A 20523-nucleotide genomic window follows, 5' to 3' on the forward strand; every position below is an offset into this window, starting at 1 on the left:
CCAAAAAGAGAAACATAGGCAGTTAAGGTCAAAACAAGGAAGAAAAAAAAAGAGATTCAAAAAGAGATAAAAAAACTGAGGGGGACCCAAGATATGAAAAATATATGCTACTGTAACCTTCCCACAGAGGGGAAGAGTCCCAAAGAGCACTTCATACCATCTCCACCAAGGAGACAGCAATCACAACCCAGGATACAACAGGAAAGGGTCCATCCCAGCAGTAGCACAGTGCTCTCCTCCAGACACCAAGCAATGCCAGCAACACCACTGATTAGAGTCACAGACAATTTTATGTTCCACATGATTCAGTAGCATCAATTTCCTACAAAGACTGCAAACAGTTTTTAAATGTCGCCCTTTATCTGAGCATCAGCAACAACAGCTTTGTACTGATCCTGATATGAACCATGGTGCAAGAAAGACCTGAGCATAAACAGGAGACAAGCCAGGCAGTAAAGACATTATTTTTTTCATGACATCTCACACTAGTGAGATAAAAATAAAAGTTGCTTATAGGAACTATTAGTTTAAAGGACTGCAAGGACAGCAAAAGCTTTAGGTACTTGAAGCACACACCAAGCCACTGGTGTTGATGCCAAGGATTTTGGAAGGGCAGAATCTAAGCGACTGTTCAGAGTATAAAAATAAAACAGGGAAATTAGCCAAAAATGTTTACTTTAGCAATTTCTCCATGCATTCTACCACGGATATCCAATTTATTCTGCAAATCTTAGTCACAGCAAGTGACACTTAGTCACAAGTGATGATTAAAGCACTGCTTGGTTTGGGCACACAGGATCCACCCGAGACCCCGCTGCACTTCTGGCACTGCACAAAAGAGCAACAAAAAGCGAAGGTTCTCTTAGGTGATGCGATACCCTGAAAAGAGACAACCTGAGGTCTCCAAAGGATTCCATCCTGGGGGAATTGAGATGTCAGACCTACGACAGTCACCGGGTTTGAGAAAAACTTGTCAGCACTTTAGAGAAAAACCCTAAAATTACATAAGGAACTAAGGACGCCTGGGGCTGCAGTAGCAGCGCAAGGCTCGCACCTGAGCCCAGCGATAGCGGCTCCCTCAGAGCCGTCCCCGCCAGAGCTGCCGAGAGCAGCCCGGGCAGGGCAGCCGAGCCCCGAGAGCAGCCCGGGGGGCTTCCTGCCCCTCCCGCTCCTCCCGCTCCCGGGAGCGCCCCAGCTCTGCGGGGAAGGCGAGAGCTCCGCCCGCTCCAGCGCCCCGCGCACTCACCGTCCTCGGCGGCCGAGCGGGCACCGCCGCGCTCCCGCCACAGCCCCCGGCCCGCCCGCCAGCGCCGCGGCGGCAGCAGCGGCTCCGCCTCAGCACCGGCCTCCATCGGCACCACCGACCGCGCTCCCGCCGCGCCGCCGCCGGGCTGCGATGGGGCAGGACGGGGTAGGAGGGGAGGGGACCGGGGGCGGGACGGGAGCGGGGCTCGGCCCGCCCCGGGCGGCTCCGCCCGCCGCATGTGACCGGCTGCGGGGGAGGGCGGGACCCGCGGCCCCACCGGGCTCCTCCCGCCGTGGCCGCGGGGCCCGGCACTGCCCCGGCACTGCCTCGGCACTGCCTCGGCGCTGCTCCCGGGGCGCCATTGCCCGCCCGCCCCTCCCGGGCTGGGGTGCTGAAGCAGGCGGGGTGTGATGAGAGGCACACCCCTCGTGTGGGGTAGAAAAGTGTTGGGTTTTCACCTGAACTTCCGAGGGGGGAGTCCCAGCGACATTTAAGGTTTTAAAAATATATCCCTGACGAGGAGTTGCAGCTTTTTTGCTTCACGGCAGCTGCAGGCTCCTGGCTGGGTGCCTGAGGGCAGCTGCGGGGCCGTGAGGGTAGAAATTACCGCTTCCTGCATGTATCACAGTCCTAGATAACCATTGACATCCCTGGTCGCAGAAAGTACTTTATTTGTATTTAATCACCCGGGCATTCCATAATTCATAACTGTGAACTTCACTCATGTTGCTTGTACTGTTAAAAGATGCTTCACTTGTGCTACTTGCCCGCTTTTCTCATGGTCCCCTTCACACGCCCTTCCACTGTTCAGTTTCATAAAGCTACAATTTCAAAAGAGGCATCAGGAAAATTTAACAATGCTTTTCTGCCACATACTGGGATCTATGGCAGCATAATGATGAACACGAGAGTGTATCAATCCCTCATTTTAGTATTCCAACCTGGGAAGTAAAAGTAGACCCAGCCTTCACTCTTTAATTGAAGGTTACACATCATTTATGAAACTGGGTGCTCTTTACTTCAGTGAATATTTTACACATTTACTAGTCAAGACTATTACAAGGTAACTCTTAAGTGCAAGAACGAGTTGAATTGCAAATAAAATCACGGGCCAGGGAGCAATGTTCACTGTGGACAGTGGTGTTGACACAGGCCAGCTCTCTTTCAGGGAGCTGGTGGTATGTAGGGATAACAACAGGCTCATAGTCATGATGTGTCACAAATTCAGCCAAACGACAAAAAAATGACTGGTCTCTACGGGCCACCTTTATTTAACTCAGAAACATGCATAGTTTTATATATGTTTCATAAATAGCAATGGGGTAGCTTTTGCCTTCAGCTGCACCACTGATGGGTCAAAAATGAGTTTTACACTGACTTTCAAATAAGTCAGGGCAATATCCAGCTGAAGATTAAAAAAAAAAACTCTTTGATGTTATCTTTACTGTAAGAGTTGTCAGTGGGTTAACCTGGGCTGCTCCATCACTCCCCTCCTCAGCTGGACATGGAGAGAAAATATGAGTTAAGGGCAGGGAGAGGTCACTCACCAAATATCATCACAAGCAAAACAGAACTGACATAGCAAAATTATTTGAATTTATTACCAATCATATCAGAAAAGGATAAAGAGAAATAAAGCAAATTCTAAAATACCTCAGCCCTCCCTCCTTCCTGGGCTTAAATTTATTCCTGATTCTCTAACCCTCTCCCTCAGTGGCATAGCGAGACAGGGAGCGGGGTTATGGTCAGTTCACGTTGTTTCTGCCACTGCTTCCTCCTCAGGGCAACAAGTCCTTCCCCTCCCACACAGAACTGTCCCCCACAAACTTTTCCAACATGACTCCTTCCCACAGGCTGCAGTTCTTCAGGAAGAGCCTGTTCCACTGTGGATTTCCCGCAGTGCCACAAGTCCTACCAGGCAACCTGCTCCAGCATGGGCTCCTCTCTCCATGGGTCTGCAGGTCCCTGCTCCATATGGGCTTCCCACAGGTTCACAGACTCCTTTGAGCATCCACCTGCCCTGGTGTGGGCTCCTCCATGGGCTGCAGGTGGATCTGTGCATTCCTGTGGCCCTCCATGGGCTGCAGGGATACAGCTGCCTCACCACGGGCTGCAGGGGAATCTCAGCTTCAGCACCTGGAGCAGCTCCTGCCCCTCCTTCTTCACTGACCTGGGTGTCTGCAGGGCTGTTCCCCTCACATATTCTCACCCTGCTCTTCTCTGGCTGCAATTACTTCTGCACAATACCATATTCTCCTTTTTAAATCTGTTATCAGAGGCATTACTCCCACCACTGGTCAGCTTGGCCTTGGCCAGCGGTGGCTCCATCCTGGAGCCAGCTGGGATTGGCTCTGCTGGACACAGAGGAAGCTTCCAGGAACTTCTCAAAGAAGCCACCTCTGTAGCCCTCCCCCACTAAAACCTGGCCACACAAACCCAATACAAGTTGTCCCCAGTAAAAAGAGAACATCAGCAGTTACACCTTGGAATTATTTCCCATTCTCAGTGGGTAACAATGCACTGATAAAATTGGAGTTAGTGTTGGTAACAGTTGAACTAGAGGCATCAGATGGAACAGACACAGTGAGGATTTCTGGATAGTAAAAGGAGAATAGGGGGGGCCTGGTACAATCTGTAGTCAGCATTAGCAGGCAAGAAATAACATGTAATTGGTACACGTGCTGTAAATGGTATTGCTAAGAGAGACAAGTGTCCTTTCACTAAGTGTCTGAAATAGGGTAACAACACTAACAGGAAACACATGTAAATACTGTAGTTTTTTGCTATTATTTTTTATTTGAATGAAAGCAAATGTCTCCTCTTTCCTCTTCTGTGATTGTCAAGAAAGAGTAGCCAGTAACTTCTGGAAGAAAGAAAGAAGTCTTCTGCTCAAAATTCATCCACTCCCTCAGGATGGAATGGGAAGTGGAAGTGCCCAACTAACTGTGAAGGAAGGCAAATTTCAGCTGGGGTTTTCCATTCTTTGTACCAGCAGCACCCATTAAGGTAAGTTAGCTGTGCATTTAAATCAGTACCATATAACAAACACACAGTGAACAACGCAGCATCTTTAACTCCAAGTGAATCACTCCTGAGTTGTGGAAAACCAATGTGGAGAATGTGCCCTTTTTAGCAGACATTTTCCACTAGCACAATGTAGGACTATTTTAACAGAAGTCTCACTGGACCTAAGATCTCCTGTTGTTGCAGTTAAAATGTTTTTTGCCCAGAACTGCAGAAATGCATTTCTAGTCTTCCCTATTAAAACTGCACCTTTCAAATCAAGGTTTAAAAAAGAAATGGAAACAGCCAAACATTAAATGAAAAAGCAGAAAAGGGACTCAGGCAAAGGAACAAGCCTATCCTTTTTTATTGCTCCACAGCATTGAACACATTTAAAAGATCAGTTGAAGTCATGAAGCTAAAAATAAAGTTTTTGCAAACTCTAGGTGGAATGTGGGTAACACTCTAATTGAGCTCAGAGGATGCTGGTTTTATACTTCATTCTGCAATATTCAAACAAAACAAGAAGCTGAACCCTAATTTTGATCCCATTAACATGGAGATTACCAATCTGCTTCAAGATAGACATGTTTCCAATGCATTGCTGAGTTAGACATTATGTGGCCATTCAAAACACTGGACCAGTCTACAAAGCCAGTGCTAGGTAAATAAAAAACATGTAAAATAAGAACTGAGTCAATTAGCACGACAGAATTACAAGTTTATTGCAAAGTAAGGTGAGTATTTCCCCCTCAACAGCACATGCCAGAACTGTTAAAATTTTACACATTCAGTTGAATGTTACTCAAAAGTCATATCCAAATTATCAGAACCAAACAAAATACTACCCTGGATTTATTTATGATGGGTTTATCCAAATATTTTAAATGAAAGGCAATTAACTCAAGAAGTTGAAGAAAATCCTTAATAAATTATTCCTTAGCCAAACTACAGTTTAAGTATATTGGGAGTAAAACAGAGAGTCAATAAAAGAAAAATTGATACGATAGTCAGCTCAAGAATTGTTGAGTAGGTCATCCCTGCTCATTATCACAGTATAATCCAGTTTTGAACATTCTGTTTGGCAAATTAATTACCACAGTTAAACAAGACAGGAAGTCAGTCCACGTCTTCAACTACAGAAATTCCTTCCTTTTCTTCTAGCTTGGATACCTGCAAGTAAAAAGGAAACCAATTCAATAGCAAAAATAAGCTTATGCTTCCATCAGCATCTGCTACTGGTTGTAAAAGTGACACACAAAGATCAGGTTTTTATGAAGTGGATAAATCTTTTGGTTTGTCCAAATGCAGCTAATCTTGTGGTGTGACACTGGAAGGAGCAGAAGACAGCCTGCAGATAACTCATCCTTTGGGTAGATGTGCCAGCTTTCTTTTGAGCTGCATCACAGTTCCTTCAAATTATGCCAGCTATAAAAATCCCAGTGAACGTTTTGGCACCTGGAAGCGCATGCTCTAACCACAAATCCTTCACTTCAGACACAACTCCAAGGCAGAAGCTACAGACAGTGCTGCTGGAGTTCCTAGGGTTGCTCTAAGGCCCCTCAGCCAGGCAGAGCTGAATGAGATTAAGACTCCAAGAACAAATCTGGCAATTCCCAGTAAATGCTATGATGTCAACTTCCTTTTACCCCTGTTCCTTCTGCAGCAAATACAAAGGGAATTTTGCACTAAAAGTGAGTGGATAACTAAACTGGCTTGACTACACTACAGACATCCAAAGCAGAAAAGTACTTTCTACAAATCCAACAGATTTCTCTATCATTAGCACTCCAAATTGTTTCCATTTACAAATGAGCTCAAGCTGTAACATGACTCTCCCACAGGAAAACCTGGCATTACCTAACTAAAGGTGGGTTTTATGTCAAGTTTATGCTGTATTTCCACAGTCCTGTTACTATGCCAGAAAAATCTTAAGTGCAGATTGAGTCCCAGGAGCAGAATGATGAGTGAGACACTGTCCAAGAGTGTGATTCTCTTCAGAATTACAATTGTGCTGAACACCTACGATCAGAGGCAGCTCTTACCATATTCCATTTCTTGAATAGGGCAGATTTGATTCAAACCATTGCAAGTTATTATTTTCCAGTCTTGCAAAGAGCTGCAGGAGTTATCAGTTCAGGTTACTGTTGCCTACACAATAAAATCTTCCCCAGACTTGTCTCCCAGTTTTCAGGAATAAGTTGCAATGGCCACTACCCTTGCATAGCACAACTGCTATTACATACAAATCTAAAGAGTGTAACAATACCCTGCATCATTAAAAGACCTTAATCAAATTTACTGTAAGCATAATATAATTACATTTTGGTCCAGACCCTACAAAAACATTTTGCCTGACTCCCACAGAGGCCAAAAGAACTTTTGTCCTGGACTTCAGTGGGAAAAAGTCCAATATGATGTAAAAAAATCTCCCACCATTCATACTTTACAATAAAGTACTGCACATGGTAGCTTTTATCCCAGGTTTCAAGGTAGTAAAACACTATTACAACATGTCTGGCATTTCTCAGATGAAGGAATTAATATTTTATTACATGTATAAACATATTCTTAAAAGCAACTGGGGTGTAAAATCTCTGGCAGAAAAAAACTTCAAGGTGCTAAAATTCTTCACCCAGCACTTCTGCCATAAAAGAGGCATTAAAATAAGTTTGAAGGGGTGACTAAAAACTACAAAAAGTTAAGCATGGTTCCAATAATTGCCTGAGCCCCTCCCCACCTCACAGTGCTCAAACTGAGCACGGTACCATTACTGCTGCTGTGTTTGAGCAAACATGTATTTGTGAGTCAACCACCTTGAGATTCAAAAAAGGAATTGTTGCAGAAGGAGGTGGGAGAAGCACTCACAGTGGATTGCTGCCTCTTACAGTGGCTTTCCCCATGCTGATGTAGGTCAAGTCTTAATTCTGCAATTAAGCAGATCCCTTCAGACAGGTCCTGAACTGAAACCAAAACACAAAAGCTTGTTTTTCCCATTAGCACAGGACTTCATGAGTCTGGGTACACCTATTAGTTTCTGGCCTCAGTACATTTCTTTATTTTTTCTTTTTCTTGTTTTCATAGCAGGATGACAAAAAAGAACCCAAACAGCCTACACTGAAATCAGAGGATTTAGCCTCACAGTTATGTGAAAAGAACAATCACAGTTATTTCTGTAGTAACTACTACCCTAAATGCTAGTTGCCTTTTGCTGGAGATTCACTGGAACCAAGCTGGACCCACTGTGAATAATTTAAGTATAAAACCATCCCAGAAGCAGAGGGCATTTACCTGTTTATCTATACACCTGAACTGCCAGGACCATGAGGTGTTGTAGAGGAAAGGCCTCAGGTCAAATCGGTTGTCGTCTGGACTGTAGTTTTCAGCATGGTAGGAAGGGGTGAGGGTGGTCATTTTGTGCCTGTTGACTGAATACATCCTGAAGAAATGCTTAACCTTGGATGCCACCTGGTGTACAAAGAATATAGGTTTTAATCAGATGAAGTTTCTTAGTATTTTAATTAAAAGATTTAGAGGAGAACAGTATTTTTGAGACTGTTTTCTCCCTTTACACAGTCTAGATATTCTTTCAAAGCAAGAGCCATTTTTTGTCTCAAAACATATAACCAAAGGCTTCAAGAGTAGTTGGTCATCTGTATTTCAGAGAACAATTTTGCCCTTGAGGTATAGTTCTGAAGTAATTGTTTTCAAACTACCCAATTACTGTTTTAACAATTTGCAACACAAGACAACAAACTCCATTTAAGAGATGCAGACCAGCTTTTCCACCATATTCTGCTGCAGCTGTAGAATAATCTCTAAACACAAAATGATGAAACTATTCCTTTCAGTTAAAAGGCACCTGACCTTTCTCCAAACATACTCTATTTTGGCAAAAACATTAAACTATTTGATTTTTTTTTCCTCTTTGGTATCTTACCTCTCTTGGAGTACAAATTTCCTTCCACATAGTAATCAGCTTACAGAACATACTGTATGGTCCAGCCTTTGCAATTTTCCTTAATTTCCCATAGACTGAGAGCTCTGCATATGTCATCCCCATATCCGCCTGAAAACACACACACACAGAGAAAGTCACTGAAAATCTTAACTATGCAAATTTTAATTCTTTTATGGGGCAATTAAAATAACCCAGTTAAATCAAAGAAACACCAAAATGAAACTGTCAATGTCAAAAAGACATAGTAATATTATGAGCAGAAATAAAAAACCCCACTGGAATCTCTCCAAATTGGTAGACTGGAGCCTACAGAGGTAATTTTATCAGTCCTCTCTTTTCCAAAGGGACAGCAAAGAGAAGGGTGTGGGAAGAAGAGGGCTTAGTCCATACCAGTAAGGCCCTGACTTTCTTCTGATATTAAAAAAACTTAAAACAAACTGAATTTTATAACACCTGTCCTTCTAAGTGTCCAAAAATCTAAAATAATTCAAAAATGTTAATTTGCTGTTTTGGAAACTATTGTCAACACAGATAGGGCAAGTGTGGGAAACTAATGCCTTGTTGGCAGCTTTGAGACTGTTTATAACATGCTTGTCAATAAGCGTGGAAACATACAAGAGTAAACAACAGTTATTGGACAAAACCCAGATTTTGGGGTAAGGCTTACAAGATCATTTTAAAGGCACTGCCCATTACCTCATCAGTTTGAGCCACCTGTCCATCCACCAGGGGCTCCAACTCCGCAGTGGGTGGAGCTGACATGATACTGTAAAGGGAGAGGGAAAAGGAAAACCATGGATTCTATGCAGTCTTACAAGTGCTGGTTTGTTACAACAGTGCTTCATCGCCAAAACAAAGCACCTGGCTCAGACAGTTCCTGCAGTGGAATTAACAAACACAGTCACTGAATCACTGCTCACCTTCTGAGGGCTGTGAGCTGGAAGTTTTCAATGCAATACTGAATGAAGTTCTTCAAATCAGTCTTGCTGATGCCACCGATGGGGTTGATATCAGCACTGGAGCAGTCGTACTTGGTCAAGTAACCACGGAGACTGAGCAAGATAGGAAACTTTATCCAGCAACAGTAAATAATAATGTAACTGCAGCATAATATATAATCCTTGACATTATAGAGAATTTATATGTAGCATAAAGAAAGGGAGAAACAGACTGCAGATTGGTATAACATATTTATACCTAAAGAGCAAACATATTTAATTGCAACAAGGCTATCCTAAAGCCATGAAATTTCCAGAAGATGATACTTTAAACAATCATAAAGCACTGCAGAACTGTCCATGATGAGCCAGTATGTGCAAAACAACTAAAATACTGTGCTGACCAATTAAAACAATAAATCTCAAAACACCCACAGAACCAGCACACAGTAGTCTCACAGCTTTAGAGGTTACCACTCCCACAGTCTTACAGGGATTGCTCTAACCTTCAAATACTCAGCTCTAATAACAGTACTCCAGATTTTAAAGTCTGTTTTTCAGCTCAAAGTTCACATCTTAATTCCTAATACCGTAATTGAAAATACAGCAAATTGGGAAGTTAGCCTAGTGAATGCACAAGTAAGCTCTACTGAAAACAGCATTTTATGGCAGAGCTATAGCAATACTTTGGCTAAACCTCTGAAAAACACACAATTTCCCATTCAGGCTGATTCAACTGTTTTCACTAATTTCACTGTTACCGGTCTATTCTTAGGTTGTTACCGCTTCTGAGTAATAATCTACACTGGGATTTGGTAGAGTTGCAAGGAAATGACAGTGTCCTGTTCCACCTGGGTTTGGATTCATAATTTTCCCCAACCTTTCATCCACATTGGCTGATCCCAGCACCAGCAGTCCCCCTGGCATTCCACGAGCCCACAGTGTCAGCTGAGCAAAGAGGTAGGCAATGACCATTCTTATTCTAGCCTGCAAAGCAAAATGAAAAGGAAAGCAAAATTTACATAGCAGAGCGATTTCTCCCCAGTCACTTTTATTATCAATTGTCTAAACAAACTCATGAAGAACAAACTGTGGGCAGGGTAAGTGTAACTTCAAGAAGGATGGTCTTGTGGAGAAAATGCTGAACACGCACAGGAAATCCGGGTTCAGTATCTGCTACTGCCACAGACTGAGGAAGTTTCTCCTGGTCTGACCTGCAAGCTGGGGAGTAGTTGCCATTTTCTATCTCCTACAAGCACTAAAAAGGAACCATGAGGGATGAAGTATGCAGACAAACGGTACTTTTTTATGGAGTAAATAAATCCCTCTGGTCTAATACACAACATTTGTAAAAAGTTCACTTTGCTTTTGTCCCCATTCTAAAACTCAGCTTTTTCTGAGGATGGCAGTAATACAAAACCAACCTGGGACCCAGCCTCCAGCTCCAGCCACAATTGTGGGTGATATTAAGGAAATACCCACGCTCCTCTGTGACTAAAGCCTCTCCTGTTGCCAAAATGCTGATAAAGGATTCAATATTTGCTTACAGAGCAAACAGCTGGATTTCTCCAGTAACAGAGGGATAAAGACGAAGTCCTCAAATTAACAAAAACTATCAAACAGGATAACCAACACTCAGAACTAAAGCAGAGTTGCTGGTTAGGTTGGAAAAACAAAAAAACCAAACCAAAACCCACAGAACCAAAGGAGTCTGACCTGATTCAGCCTACAGGGCACACACCTGCACATTCTGGAGTGCCAGGCTCTCTCTGCTGCTCCCTCCATAGACAGAAAAACGGGGAGTTCGACCTGTCACCACACTGAAGATCCCCACAACAGCTTTCACAGCTGCATCAATGTTCAGGTTAATGTGGTAGCTGAGAAGAATTCAAGCACAAGTGACTCAACTAACACAATCTGACTATATAAAATACCATTTAAAAAAAAACCAAAAAAATCCACCCATCAAATGAGGTTTTAAGGCCATTAAAATCTACCACTAAGATCTGGTACGAAGAAACTTAGGAAAGAATAATGCTTTTCAGAGTCTGTTTCCAAAATTCCATGTCCTTTGCCAAATGCTTCTAAGCTTGCCCGACTTTAACACTTAAGTAATAATATCTGTAACATTCCTACTTAACCCACCTCCTATTGCTCTCTTATTTTTTCCCATTTTCAAGGTTGAACATTTTAGATGCAAGTCCTTGCCAGAACATGATTTTTTTTCCCAGCACTTCGCAGCTTGTACCTGCCTATTTGCTCAGCCAGCAGTTTAGCCCTGTTGCAGGTATCCTGGGAGGAGTTCTCACTAGCCATGTAGCACGTGGTGAAGACACGCTTGCACAATTCCCGAGGATCCTGAGGGATGTAGGTCTCATCATTCACAATCCTGCGTGCATCAGCCAGCACATCTGCATCTGAGGACAGAGCAAAAGAAACACAGGAGTGGAAATTATGGTGCTCCTCCTACCAAGGATATGCAAATATCTTGTGCATCCCTTGTATTCCAATTAAGCTTTACAGTGCCCCTGACAAATAAGATGACTATATCTACCTCCCAAAAAAAAATTTCATCTATCAAATAAAAGAATTACTGATTTTGCTCCTGATTTTGAGCACAGAAATATTAAATGCATTTGATCTACTGAAGAATTTTCACAGAAAACATAATCCAGTATGTATAAAGACTTAGCTAAAAGCATAAAGTCTGCTTAAAACCAGTTTAAGAACTTCAACCATCCCTAACCATGTAGTGCTGGTTTTAATAGAAGGGGAAAATTTTCAGAATAAACTGAAAACTACATCAGCCAACATTTGAACAATACTCTAGACAGAAACTAGTCTAAGTTCCACATCCAATTCTTAAACCCAAAACAAAAACTATTAAGCCAATTCAGAGAATCTGGACACGCATTTTTGCTGGAATTTCTGAAGAGATACAAAGAACTCCATTAGAACAACAGGAAAAAGGTCTGCCATTAATAAGCTCTTGCAGCTACTGCACCCAGCTAATATTAGCTTGTCCACAACCATTAGTGGGTATGGCTGGCCAGACACACAGATCTACTTACTGCCATTCTTGACTGCCAGGCAAACCTGGTGACACATGGAATACACGATGCAAGCTGTAGCAGAGCTGTCAATTCCACCACTCAGAGGTAGGAGAAATCCTGCCTTGAAAACAGAGCAAGGAAGAGGTTCCACATAGCAAAATTAGAAAAAAATATGTATTGTACTACTCAGGAACACACTCCTGTAGAAGAGTGACAGGTGCATTGTTCAAGTCTGTTTATATTCTACTGGGGAAAAACAGAACAAACCACCCAGAGCAAATCCTCTTAAACTCTCATTAATTGGGTAATCAAACAAGTAGTCAGTGTAAAGCCCTTTGGCTAGAAAAAATTCCAGTTGTCTTCACCCTCTAGTAAGACAGAAAAGCTAATAAAAAGGATTACATTTTTCATATATACTTTACTATTACACTGAATTACTACTTCACACCACCCTGGCACACTCAAGAAAGCACAATTCCTAAGGGAAGGGTGCACAGAGCATACTGAAGTCAGACTTGGAACACGATTTTTAAGTCTGAATGAGCTGCTTTAAAAACTCAAACTTTGCACCTTGGACTAACATCAGTTTGGGTTCAGTAGCACAGGATGACAATTTGGATTGTCCCTGTGGCACAAAAGAAGCTGTGTATGCCAAGGGAAAAACAAACCTAGTTGTTCTTACCTGTTTGCTACGCCTTAAATAGTCCCAGAGCCAACATGCAGGTCCAAGGCTGAAATTACAGAACATGATTGTTCTAAGAAGGTTAGGGAATAACACCTAAGCAAGTCAACATATTTACTGTGGTCTTCCAATGAGAGACTTCCTTTATTTAAATCTAAACAACATCTTATGTTTATCTCTTTCTTTGGTTTGTTTAAATTTTGGTTGTTTTTTTTTTTTTAAATCAAAATAATTTTCAAGCAGCAGATTGAGTGTTTGATTACCTGATCTCCTCCTCAGGACTGTGATGTCTCCACTGGATTGGCACACAAGTAGGAACAGCTACATCGTCAGGACACGACAGAGCAAAATTCACTTTTACCCTGGGATAAGGATTCACTTTACTTGCCTAAGCAGTAGCACAGAAGAATTCAGAAGACACCAATTTTAATGTAGCATATACCTATAAAACATCACATCTCTAAGATACTGTGAAAATCAAGACAACGCAAATACTTTTTACATTCAGTAACTATTCAGACTTGGCACACCTTACAAACACAAGGAGTTCTTACCACCAAGTTACGAGATGAAATCTCTGCTCTGTAACTTCGAACATCTTCCAGGTCCAGAGTGGCAACCAGCACCTCCTATGAAAATGCTTTCAACATTAGATCACTCTACACAAACGATGCTTGGCAAAAGATTCAGCAACAGCTGTGGCAAAGGAAAAGGCAAGAAACTTTACTGGGGAAAGAGATGGATCTGGCATATATTGTGAGGAAACCTAGATGACAAATCTACTTTTTTCTGAAATCAAAGTGAAACCTTGTGTCTACAAAACTGGGTCATAATTAGAACATTGCAGTCTTTGCCCTTTCTTCCTTTAGATAAGGGAATGTAAATTAACAGGGTCTCTCCTCCTCACGGTGATTGTCCTCACAAAAGCAGGAGAGCTACTGTAGGTAATTTGACTAGAAAAAACACTTGGATCTAGCTGAATAGCATAATTAAAATACACCCTTTTTAGTCTAGAGACATGGACCTAAAGTCTGGAATGTCTGGGAAGTGTTGAGCATAAATGTACTAGCAGCTATAGGGTGAATACATTACCACATCATCGAGTGAAAACTGGGATCCTTGTGCAACTGTTTCTCCATTCATGGAAATCATGGCACAGCCATCGTAATACAGACGATCACCATCACAGCCTTTCTGGTTTGCTAAAATATATATCCCACCATTCTGCCAGGGAAACAAACATACAGAGAAAGAAAAAAAAAAAAAAAAGCAGTTCAGAATATAGCACCTGACAGGATGTTAAAAATCAAAATGTTACTTCTCTGTTCCTGCTCGTCTTACAAACTTCCTCTCCCTGTACATCATAAATGATTTATGGCTGGGATTCTCTCTTGACAGGAGTCTCTATTAGTAGCAAGAGTCATTCTGTTGCCTTTTCCTGGTCTTAAAATTAAGAACCAAACACAGTTGAAGGGAAAAGGGGTTTTTACTTCAGTATTTAATTAAGGAGCCTTAGGTGCAAAACTCCGTCCAGGTGGAATGTGTCGAAATGCACACCGAAAATGCGCCCGAAATGCACCCCCCAGAATGCACCCAAAATGCAGCCCCCAAAATGCACACATCGTGTATACAATGTATAGACCTTGCAAATTAGCATATCTAACAAAGATTCCCCAATGAGAAGCTTAAATGAATAGCGTGATATCCCCCCATCCCGAGGAATTCCCCCTTGGATGGGCCTATCTTAGTTTGCAGGATGTGTTCTAGAGAGGACCTTGGTTTCTCAGGATAGCATTGGACTTTCTGGCCCCAACTGTGAGGCCTCCAGGATGTTTGGTCTCCTGGCTTAACAGAATATTAGGACTATGCTAAGTTATCAAGCTTAAGGAATTACAAATGTGCATGCTAAAAGCACTGAGGATACATAAAAGCTATATAAAAAGGGTATAAAAAAGGTATATAAAAGAAAAGGCAAAAAAATCGTCATGGCATCAATTCCCTCAACCCAAACAGAGAGCTGCACTTCTAAATTGAAATTCTGAGTTCAAACTGAGGTTGGGAAAAGCAGGAAGGTGATGACAGAAGCTGTGTTCGGATATCAGAGGAGAGAGCAGATACTGTTAAATATAAGCAAAGCATGTTAAATTACAATGACAAAGCAGCTTTTTCACAGTGTAATGTACACTCGTTGCTTTATTTTTGTCCCCATCACTGTTAGATAGGATTACAGTCCAACTACTTAATGTCTTCTCATTTTTAAAACAAACAGAACTTTCAAAGTAGAAAAGTGCACACCTTTGCTGTGGCAGAATTCACCAGGTCCACCCGGGCATGAGCCTTCCGCAGCACGTGGTGACTCCCGGAAGAGTTGGTGAAAATTTCCACGCCGTCAAGTCCCATCTCAATGTGAGGGCTGTCAAAGCAAAAGGCACAAAAATAAATCACTACTGTGCTGTGAAAACTGCAAATATTATTAAAAATCACTGACAAACAGAAACATCTATGGCATTGTCAGTTTTCTGCATGCCTTAGCTCAAACAAGGATAGGGCTTTCAAAAATATCTGTTTTCTTGCATTGCACAACTCTTCTGTCAAAGACCAGCAGTGGCTGCAGAGGTCAGGAGGGCTTTTGCTCATTCTGTTCTAAATGAAATGCCTTCTACTCTGTATAAGGCCAGGTCTCAAAGAAAGAGAGAATTAAAAAATCTTGGTCTGAAAGGGCAACATGGATATACACTGCAAGGTCAGCTGTCCCATTTTCCTTTTCTCTTAGGAAATCCAAAAACAAAACCACAAGGAGAAGATTTTTACTGCTTTTTTTCTTTTTCCAATGTCATAAGAAAGAAATGCAAAAAAAAAAAAAAATCACATCTTTGACACACCACACCTTCTGCAGTTACAAGGAAATCAATGTAACTGGGAGACTTGGAAAAATATCAGGAATGTGAGCACTGTAGTTTCCTGTCATTTGTTTCCTTAGGCCACTCTTTTCATTCTGCTTCTTTTTGGTATTTCTCCCCTAGCCTCTGTTTTGAATTGGTTTCGTTTAACCACCTACATTTCTTTGCCATCCTGCACCCAGCCTAGTGAGGTCTTTCCCATGATGTATTCATTGCTCCTAATTACATTTTATTTTACTGGCAATTTCTGAAAGATAAATTACATAGAAGAATAATAGGCAGATCTTCTCAAACATTTATTTCAGGCAGCTCAAGGGTATGTTTTAGTTTACTTTTTATTCTCTCTTCTCCTTTACCTGTTTGGTGCCCAAAGTTCTTCACATATTTCTGCCCCTAGGCAGGTATCTTTGGTTGCTAGCACTGCATCCCCAAAAGGAACAGTTTCCTGAGGAAAAACAAGAACATTCTTACACACATGCAGTAGAACAAGCTATTCAATTCAAAAACTCAACTACAAATCCTAAGAAAATATAAAAATCGAATGCTCATTTATGTGAAATTAGTGAGTGACACAGTATCAATCACATTATACCTTCTTTCATTTTATACCAAGTCTGTGTAAAAAAAAAAAAAAAAAAAGCTCTGAAATGCAAATTTCTGGACTGATTGAAATTTTGTGGTTTAATTTCAGTAGTATTCAGATCCAGTGCTTTGCTAAGGACAGGAATTAAACAATCTACAAAACAGAAACTGTCCATTGCTAGGAATCACACTCATGCTTTAGCAGGAACTAACATAAATTTTAGATCCTTCTGAATTTTTCTGAATTTAAACCTTCCTGAAGGTTTAAATGATTTTTTAATTTTTTTTAACCTAAAAACACATACCCAATTCTAGTCTCAAGCACAGATAAACTCAGTACCAAAATTGTGCAAAATATGGCAGTCAAGGTTCTGTATGTACAAACAACTGAGATTTAAAATTTACTTGCTTTGCTGCCACATACTAACACAAATAAGGTTAACTATGCTCTCATTTAATATAACTTAGAACCAACTCTGAAACATACGAATCTACAACATGACTGTCAGCAGAATTTTGGGAACTACAGTGTTTAATTGCTGGATCTGGAAGACGCTAAAGTTAAAAAAAACAACTTACCTGTCCCGTCACTTCCTGAATTATCCTGGGTAGAAAATATTCCTCCACGTGCCTAAAACAAGTTTACAAATTGTGAATATATCATTACATAAAGCACAGCATAAAAACTGGTTCTCATCTCACCTTCTAATGCTGGTTAAAGAAACTGTATTGAAGTTGTACAGGGCTGTGTATGTTTAAAAAATAAAAAAAATACTGTCATATTTTCTGTGGAATTTATCAAAATGCCAACATTTTAAGATAGCAACATCTATGCTTCAGAAAGGCATGGTAAGCAATGCTCCCTCCTGGCTAGAAACCAGACCTAACAAAGAACACACCATGCAAGTCAAATGCCAGAGGGAAATTTCTCTCTTTGCAGGGTTGCTACATGAGCAACTCAGAACTGACTGGGGCTCAGAGGATGGACCAGAAATGCATTACTGAGACCATCAATTTGGAGGCGTTCCCTGACTGCAGGACAAGTGCACAGCATCAGAGATGAGTGCCAGCCGTATTCTGCAGCATCATAAGGTAGGTAACTTTTACTCTCTGCAGTTGTTAAAGCTCTGACAGAGCTCATCCATTTCAATGTTTGCCAGTTCAGTACTGGGCTGCAGCAATCCAGCAGACAAACACAGCCTTGTCCAGTCCTGAGCTGGGTGTTCTTAGAAAGCAGACACCAGGAAAATGACACTTTACACTGGTTGTAGGATAAAGCAGCCCCACTTTTTCTTCCAGCTCAGCAACTCAAGAGTTTGACTGCTCAATAAGCTTCCTAACCAAGCTGCAACCATGTAGCTTGGCTGACTCTGCTGGTCTCCCTGTAGCAGCCAATGATGATTTGCTGTAGATATTTCAACCCTGCTGCTGTGGCTGCAAACAGCAAGCTGTGTTTTTTAACACAATTTTAACAGTTGACAGCATACCTTGCTTTACTCCATGGGGTGAACCATCTAAGTTCCCTGTAGTTTCCTCCATTTGCCAGTGATATTTTTGGTCTGATCAGAAGAATCTTCCTTAAATCACAAAACAAAAGAGAAAAGCTGAGTCAAGACATGACGTACAGCCAAACAAGGCTATATACGAGCACTGGATTAACTCCTTTTTTTCTTTTATAATGTAACATTTTTAAAGTTTCTGTTTGCAGACTCAAGGGGCTTTTCTGAATTCTTTCAGAAAGCAGTGGGAATTTAGTTTCTACAAATTCAGAAAAGAAAAAACAGATAATGAAAAACCTTAGCTGTCTTTCTCAAAATTTAGCAAATAGGAAGATAAATCCATCACTCTAATGTAGCACTGAAGAATCTTGTTTGAAAGCCAAACTGGTGTCTGAAAAGATAATGTGTTACTTTACAAAACACATCAAGAACTACTTACTTATTTAAAAAGATCACTCGACAATTGTAACGAACATTCCTGTGCAGAACAGGCCTGTGAAAATAAGAAGCAAAATTAGCAGTGACTACACTCACTAAATGAAATTATAAAAAGCTACAGAATCTACTTTACTGCATAAAAACTATTTGTAAGACCTCACTAGAGGGAATCAAGCAAAACAATACATCAAGTTTTAGCTTCTAATTTTTTACTTAAAGTAGTTGTTTGAAAAAATCAGAGTTAGTGACTGTGCTGTCAGTCTCAGATGTATCAACCACTACCTGAGCCTTAGGAACATGAGCAGACCAGAAGATTCCCCATGGCTGGGCCAGGTTATTTAATCAAACACGACCTCCTGTGATACTGCCAACCCAGTTCAAAACCAAACTAGTTTTGCACATTTATATCAATACTGACACGATAATTTTACAGACATAATTTACCACCCTTCCCTGTCAGCACGAGACTTACAGTGGCTTCAGTGATTTTCGCATACACTTATGTTGCTTTAAGATGTCTGTCAGTCAAAGAAGCCCCCACATTCCTCCAAGACAGTCAATTTATAAAGCCCCTTGAGTTACACCTCACACAAAGTCTGACCTGTGGCAATAGGGCCCAGCCATTAATGTTTCCAAAATATAACTGTAATTATTCTATTTCTCTCTTGAAGGGCTCAGCCACCAGCAGTCTTTGAAAGGATTATCTTTCAGAAAGTGTTCTGCATGTTGCAGTCCTGGTCATGGCAATTAAAAGGGGAAAAGTAGTGCAGTTCCTAAGGTATGTTTGAAAGTTTGGTGCAGAGCCCTTACTATCCAGAGCATGGCACAAGCAGCATTCCCTAAGGACTTACCCCTTTATCACAGGTACACAAGAAAAAAAAAACTTACATTCCCACATCACAGATAATATCTTGAGTAGCTGGAGACTCCAAGAGCTTTTCCAGAACTTGAAACGAATGCAACAGTGTGTCTGACTCATAATAGTGATCTGAGCAGCCGTAACCACTGCATATAAAAACAAGAAATCAAAATTCAGCCAGACCAGCATCAGAGCCAAAGAACCAAAACTACTCCAGACAGGGAACATTTCACCCACACGGGTAATTTATATAGAAAATGAAAAAGCAGTGCTGTCAACATCATCCCTACTTACAGCATTTAAAACTCTGCAGCGTTTTTTATCGCCCCATGGGGGTGATATATTCCTTTAAAGGACAGCAGCCTGGGCCCAGGCAGAAATCAAAGCACTACAGTTTCCCTGAAGGAAAACTCACTGAAATAGGTCAAAAATTATCGCTACCAGTCAGGTTTCCAAGACAAGAGACCCAATCCTGTGCTCATAACTACAGTGCTTTCTTTGCACCGACAGCCGCATGCACTGCGGCACCACGGGGCTGATGCTCTTCCTGACTGTTCTTCCACAATTAAGTGGAATCGCACCAAATCCAGCGCCAGCAAAGCGCCCTTACCAGATTTCGAGCTCTGGACCAAGCCGGTACCGGGCTCCTTTTCTCTTGGCGATGTCGATACCTGGAAGAGTGTTGGGTACGCAGTGTGTGAAACAGGCACGGGCTGCGCTGCTGCGCCCGTGGGAGAGAGGGAGGGAAGGAGGGAGCGGGAGAGGCTTCCTGACGGCCGGGGGCAACCAGCCATCTCGGCACTCACTTCTGAAAATCCTCTCCAGGTTGCCCTCAAAGTCCAGAGCCCACTGGTTGAGGGCGCAGGTGGCCACAGTCACTGCCCGGCCCATGGCGGCCCCGCCGCCTTCCCCGCTGCTTCCGGGGCGGAGCCAGGCCGGGGCTGCCGGTCCCTCCCCCGGCCGCTGCTCCCGGTCCCTCCTCCGGCCCCGGCAGCAGCACTTGCACTGTCAGTGCTTCAAGAATCGACTCCATCCAGACCCGGTATCCACCCCCGGTGTGGCTCCTCCGCCGGCGTGTGCTGCTGCACACCCGTACGCGGTTTTCGCAGTTTTTTCTCCCCAGAGCCCTGAATAACGGGAGTGCAGCCTTAGCCCGTTTCTTAGCCCTTTTTAAGAGGTGTCCCTCAAACCGAGTTCAGAGCGTGAGTGCTGAAAGTAACTGGAACAGGGTGCCAATGTTCTGCGTGTTCACATTTCAGCATCATCCCGGCAGCTCTCAGGGTGCTGACCCCAGAGAGGGTGACTTCAAAGTCCAATCTCCTACGTCCCTCATCACATACTTGGCTGCCGTGAGCCGCCTTA

General features: G+C 42.3%; 2 protein-coding genes across 7 annotated transcripts in view; both read right to left on the minus strand.

Moving 5' to 3' along the window:
* The window catches only part of TPCN2 (two pore segment channel 2), a 50332-nt gene extending 48946 nt beyond the window's left edge, over positions 1 to 1386 (minus strand). For 3 of the 5 annotated variants that reach the window (XM_042022437.1, XM_042022441.1, XM_042022438.1), the window contains exon 1: positions 1247 to 1383. In XM_042022437.1, coding sequence (XP_041878371.1) covers positions 1247 to 1352 — 106 coding nt within the window. In that variant the 5' untranslated portion in view covers positions 1353 to 1383. Of the gene's footprint in view, positions 1 to 1246 lie in introns of all 5 variants that reach the window. The other 2 variants (XM_042022436.1, XM_042022435.1) reach the window with 2 other exon arrangements.
* A 3559-nt stretch (positions 1387 to 4945) lies between these two features.
* Positions 4946 to 20093, minus strand: NADSYN1 (NAD synthetase 1). 2 transcript variants are annotated; one of them, XM_042022443.1, is made up of 21 exons: positions 19968 to 20093; positions 19772 to 19832; positions 19191 to 19307; positions 18304 to 18357; positions 17853 to 17942; positions 16945 to 16996; positions 16140 to 16228; positions 15179 to 15296; positions 13976 to 14107; positions 13438 to 13512; positions 13147 to 13271; positions 12884 to 12932; positions 12220 to 12322; positions 11397 to 11565; positions 10890 to 11025; positions 10029 to 10135; positions 9131 to 9262; positions 8907 to 8976; positions 8190 to 8318; positions 7541 to 7717; positions 4946 to 5422 (listed from the first exon to the last, which is right to left on the minus strand). In XM_042022443.1, the coding sequence occupies exons 1-21, from the start codon at positions 20050 to 20052 to the stop codon at positions 5369 to 5371; spliced, it is 2124 nt and encodes a 707-aa protein (XP_041878377.1). In that variant the 5' UTR covers positions 20053 to 20093; the 3' UTR covers positions 4946 to 5368. The 2 variants fall into 2 exon arrangements, with proteins under 2 accessions (XP_041878377.1, XP_041878378.1); XM_042022444.1 differs by lacking the exon at positions 4946 to 5422 and adding an exon at positions 5430 to 7212.
* Positions 20094 to 20523: the final 430 nt, after the last annotated feature.

The sequence above is a fragment of the Corvus kubaryi genome, unplaced genomic scaffold, assembly GCF_017639235.1.
Source record: "Corvus kubaryi isolate FWS band 111438036 unplaced genomic scaffold, C.kubaryi_AGA036_p1.0 37201, whole genome shotgun sequence".
Classification (NCBI taxonomy): Eukaryota; Metazoa; Chordata; class Aves; order Passeriformes; family Corvidae; genus Corvus; species Corvus kubaryi.